The sequence below is a fragment of the Ostrinia nubilalis genome, chromosome 20 (assembly GCF_963855985.1).
Source record: "Ostrinia nubilalis chromosome 20, ilOstNubi1.1, whole genome shotgun sequence".
NCBI lineage: Eukaryota > Metazoa > Arthropoda > Insecta > Lepidoptera > Crambidae > Ostrinia > Ostrinia nubilalis.
This window is the reverse complement of record NC_087107.1, coordinates 10,095,503-10,100,426: the sequence shown is the minus strand read 5'-3', so window position 1 is coordinate 10,100,426 and position 4,924 is coordinate 10,095,503. Positions and strand designations below refer to the sequence as shown.

General features: G+C 37.1%; 1 protein-coding gene across 1 annotated transcript; it reads right to left on the bottom strand.

Moving 5' to 3' along the window:
• Window positions 1-565: 565 nt before the first annotated feature.
• Window positions 566-3,559, bottom strand: LOC135081773 (odorant receptor Or2-like). Its single transcript, XM_063976563.1, has 5 exons — window positions 2,757-3,559; window positions 2,496-2,595; window positions 2,131-2,235; window positions 1,099-1,254; window positions 566-625 (listed from the first exon to the last, which is right to left on the bottom strand). The coding sequence occupies exons 1-5, from the start codon at window positions 3,557-3,559 to the stop codon at window positions 566-568; spliced, it is 1,224 nt and encodes a 407-aa protein (XP_063832633.1).
• Between the last annotated feature and the right edge of the window lie 1,365 nt (window positions 3,560-4,924).

Here is a 4,924-nt window from a genome sequence, read left to right as displayed (position 1 = left end):
TTCCTGTGGCCTTTATGAGGTCGTCGGTCCTCCTTGTATCCGGTGGCGACCACGGGATGGAAGACGTAGCGTGGGCAGGCCTCCTACTAGGTGGACCGACGATCTGGTAAAGGTCGCGGGAAGAGCCTGGATGCGGGCAGCGCAGGACCGTTCATTGTGGAAAACCTTGGGGGAGGCCTTTGTCCAGCAGTGGACGTCATTTGGCTGAAACGAACGGTCCTCCTTATGGGTACGACCATGTACCGTAGTACGTGGCCACTCCACTTCATAAAAAATTACACATGAAATACTCTCTTTCATACTTTTAATAAGCATATCGATGGTTGATCAACAACACTCAATATACTGAACCATTTAGACACCCACTGGGCTACAATTACTCCCGTATCCCACATACACACGTCTTTTCCCTTGCGATAATTAAACCCGCGACCCCTGACTTTGTTGATCTAACCACTAGGCTCTAATTATCATGGACGATGGATTTGACAGTAACGTCAAATTAACAATTTAAATTAAGTTGTGATTTAAAAGTGCTGCATCGGTCTAAATAAATATTTGTATTTTAATTTTCTTCTTGCATTTGGGCGAATAATGTAAAGAAACTATAAGAGCCTTTTATGATCTGAAACAAAACATACAAAATACAGAAAATAATATTATGTTAAAATACATTTTTAATAACTAAAGTGATTTTTTTATGTGCCAGGAATCCGGGACTTCTTAGTTTATTGTGATCAATTTCTTTACAAGACTGTTTGATATTACCATTGGGATTTACTCCTTTATCAATTGAAGTATGTTAATGCCTGTATAACAATTCATTCGTGTAGGTAATTTTTTCATCAGAGATGCCGAGATTCTATTTTATTCTGATCAACTTCGTTCTATGTCTAGAGACAGTTTACCTTACATTTGGGATTTACCCAAACTTCACTAGATATTTCATGTCAGTAATTTCACGCTTTAGTTTAGACGAACTGCAGTTATAAGAATATAAACAGAGAGAGTTAACTCAAGAAGGATATAGAACAATAATCATCCTGGCTTTTGACTAAAAAAGTAGGTATTTAAATGGTATTATTTGGTGTAACTTACACTAATAAAAGTAGGCACAGTAAGTCTGGAGAAAGGTCCAGCAGTATAAAGTATGGGACGGTTGAGTTTCCCCGCCAGAAGCAGTACTTGCTTGCGCATACGCGGGTTGGCCTTCCACCAGTCACTTTCGTATACGCCTTGGTCTACGTCTTTGCTCTGAAAAAAACATACTACCAATAATACGATACTCCCAAGCCGTTTTAGACTACGGTAACTACCACAAGGCAGGAAGGCACCGGACGCAGGCCGCTACCAACCGGGCAGCATGGAAAGCATTGGGGGAGGCCTATGTTCAGCAGTGGACGTCCTATGGCTGTGATGATGATGATGAACTACCACAAAGTTCGTTTTGTCCGCAATAAGAGGGCTACGCTGGGCTGCCCTATCATGTGCCCTCACATGGCTACAGTAGCCAATCTTGTTGGTAAACGTGCGCGAACAATGTCGACACGTTAGGACACCGCTGATGTAGTTGTAAATGATAGGGTATACCCCTACATACCAATACATCATCATCACTATCATGACCATACTCATCATCATCATGAGGGAATTTTAGTCTCCACTGCAGGATCACGACCCTCTCTACTAATAAGTAGAGGCATTAAAGATATTGGGATGGTACATAATGACATAAGAACCTTTTTACATTTCCCCAGTTCCAAAATGTGGAAAATTAGACCACAACCCACTAAAGTTGTAGTCAAAGAAATATAAATTAGAAAGCTGTATGAAACTTAAAACTCACGCGGAGCAAAATACATTAATTTTATTGCATTGGACATTAACAGTTTCAGTGTTTTGCGCAGTTTAAAGGATTATTAGATGTTTTTAGTAAGCCTTTTATTTGGCCTACTGGCTTACAACTAAAAGATCCATAAAATAAAATACTTGAATGATTTGATGAATACCATAGGTATTTTGAAATTTCATCCTTTATAGCAGACGGGGACAAAACGATAGATATTTCTCAATAACTGACTATGATTTTTTATTGATCTTTATTAAATTGAAAAGTTTAAAAAGATCTACCTCAACAAAGACTTCATTCCCGTGCCAACAGAATAGAAATAGTTGAGCGATTTGAGCTGAAGTGTACTGAATCACCCAAAGTTTTTGGGCAGCTGTCGCTCCACTCTGAAATATTGAAACATTACAGTATAAAGGGTGCATAAAAGAAGGAAACAGTTATTTTAGTGAGCGATCATTTATCGAAAATGCGACGTAAATATAGCTAGCTGAGATGCGCGTCGTGTTAAAATCTTAACGATGATTTTAAAGGACAAATGCATGGGCTTATCGCGTAAAATCGATAAAATGGCGCTTTTAAAGCTTATCCCGGCGCTCATCCTAGGCCTAATGTACTTAATCTATCTACTACATTAGATGTTACTTACTGAAAAGAACTGGACAACACTGCAGCAAATAGACATCGAACAAATTAAGACGTAAATAAACATAACCGGTGATAGAAGTTTATCAAAAACTTCAGATTGCCTGTAATTTGAGATAAAAATAGCTGAGGATCGCAAATAATAAATGGAACCCCCCATTTGGCTCTTAAATGGAAGGCTGGGAGACCGTTAAAGGACTTAACTAATATACTTATCTTACTTAATAAATTACAGAATATTGTATGGTTTTCGAAAAGACCTTACTTCACCAAAAACGTATGATGCCTGTGACATTCCATAACCCTCCTTGAAAATTCTTCAGGATTGCCGTTTAGATTTTCAAACAACTTCACACATTTTGCTTTCAGAATTTGCATTTGGCCTTTCATGAAAGTCATTATAGTTATAGCATTGGCATCGGACGCTGCTATGATGCCTGAACCCTGTATTGACATCACTATCTGGATCACACATGACACCATGTACCCTGGCATTGTCATGTAGTCGAATGGGAACCAGCAGCTCATGATTTGGGGGTATTCCTCAACCCCATCTCTAATATTCGCTCTGTATGTTGAGGTAGTCAGATATTTCAGTAGGGGTGTCACAATCAAGGCCGTATCAGTCATTGTAACGAGCACCCAATACAAATATGTTATAACCCTCGAATACAGCTTGTATTCCTTCATCTTAATCATCACTGTCTCATCGTTCTCCTTCATTGATGCCAATTCTTCGTCCGATATATCAGCAGCCAGTTTCTGCCATTGCGGCTGTCGTAATACATAAGACCAGCATTTAGCACAACTTATCACTCCTATAAAGGTCATAGAGAGGTTGTTTAACGCCTTATTAACGTCGTCCAACTGCCGATATAAATCAACGAATTGAGTTAAGACAAACAGTATGGTGGTGCAGTGAATAATGTTGTAAATACAATTTCTTTTTCTCGTGCTATTTGTTTGCCAAATGCCGAATAAGTAAAGGCCTTTTATGTTTGGCCCCAGTAATGGATGCCTCGGGTCCTCAAGTCTCTCTAAAAATGAAATTAGCTTTTCTAAAAGCATGATGGAGTTCCACTGAGTATCGAAGTGGCGATTGGGAATAATTGAAGTGAGAGTCCGCCCCGGTAGAACGTATAAATTGGACGGCGTTGTGCAAAAAGGGTACGTAAAAGGGTTTTCTTGATGATATTAGATTGTGTCATCTTTTTAACACACCTAAAGTTGCAAAATTTCGTCTAATGACAGCCTTAAAGGATACACGTGCTATAAATGGATAGTCTTAATTATAAATCTCGAAAGTAATAATAACAAACATATCCATTATATAAAGATTGTTAGGTACTAATGTAGGAAATAGGTAGAAGATGTCAGGTAGAAAGAAATCGAAAGTATATAAAAAAAGATATTCCTTTACCTTCCTCCTCTTTCTTAGAATGTCTCGTTGAGCCAACGTCTATACAAAGACTTAATGAAAACTTAAAAATGACTCTGCAGAATAAGCTTTGTAACAAAAACTGTTGCATTATTGCATTTTAGTTTCAAATTGAAGAAAATAACCTTCTAACGAGTCTGTGGTTTATTTTCCATGCAAAATGGAAGTTAATTAGCAAACTGTTTCAATGCAAATAGGCTTTTTATATTTCTTTCCACGCCATTTCCAAGTTTTCTAAGGCACGGTATGGAATTATCGGCTCCAGCCTTAATTACTTGATTGACTATTACTGAACAGTTTATCCAAGAAAAGGGAGTTTAAGTTTAAATCAAACCACTTTTTATCTACTATGATCGGATTATAATCCTTGTTTAATAAATGTTTTTCAATAATTTTGAACTTTATTTTGATCCAAGTGAAGCTCGCTTCTATTTTCGACCTTGGCCCAGAGCTCCTTCGATGTGGATAAAAAAAACTGTAAGTAGATGGCATAATATTAAATATGGAAATGACATTTTCATATAGCTTTTCAGTCCTATTGATTTTACTACCTATTAAGTTTTGTAAATTTTTCGTAATATGGTACCACTAATATGCTACTACTCTTGTACAATTTTAGTACCTACTAGATACATAATATTTTATGTTTAGTCTGCTCGTACCTCATTTTGTACTATTGGATTACTGTAACATAATTTTGTAGTTTAGATCAAAATTCTCACTCCCATTTTCAGTTTCTGTCTAGCCTTTACAAATCAAATCAGTATAAAATAAATGTAATAACAGACGAAATACACAAAATTACGAAACAATTTACATTATGTATAGACGTCCCCTATCTAACCGAATTCCTCGAAATAAGGTTTTAGGCAAACTTAATAATATTATTAACAGCTCCACTGTTAGGCACAGTCAAGTATATCAGACTATAATGTTTATTCCAAAAGAGACTCTATTACCAGTACATAAATGTCACAGTGTAAAGCTTGACGTGC

Coding starts and splice junctions, on each gene's coding strand:
- LOC135081773 (XM_063976563.1), bottom strand. CDS start 3,559: ATGCTTTTAGAAAAGCTAATTTCATTTTTAGAGAGACTTGAGGACCCG. Junction 2,236..2,495: donor GTGTTGTCCAGTTCTTTTCA/GTAAGTAACATC, acceptor TCAATATTTCAG/AGTGGAGCGACAGCTGCCCA. Junction 1,255..2,130: donor GGAATGAAGTCTTTGTTGAG/GTAGATCTTTTT, acceptor TGTTTTTTTCAG/AGCAAAGACGTAGACCAAGG.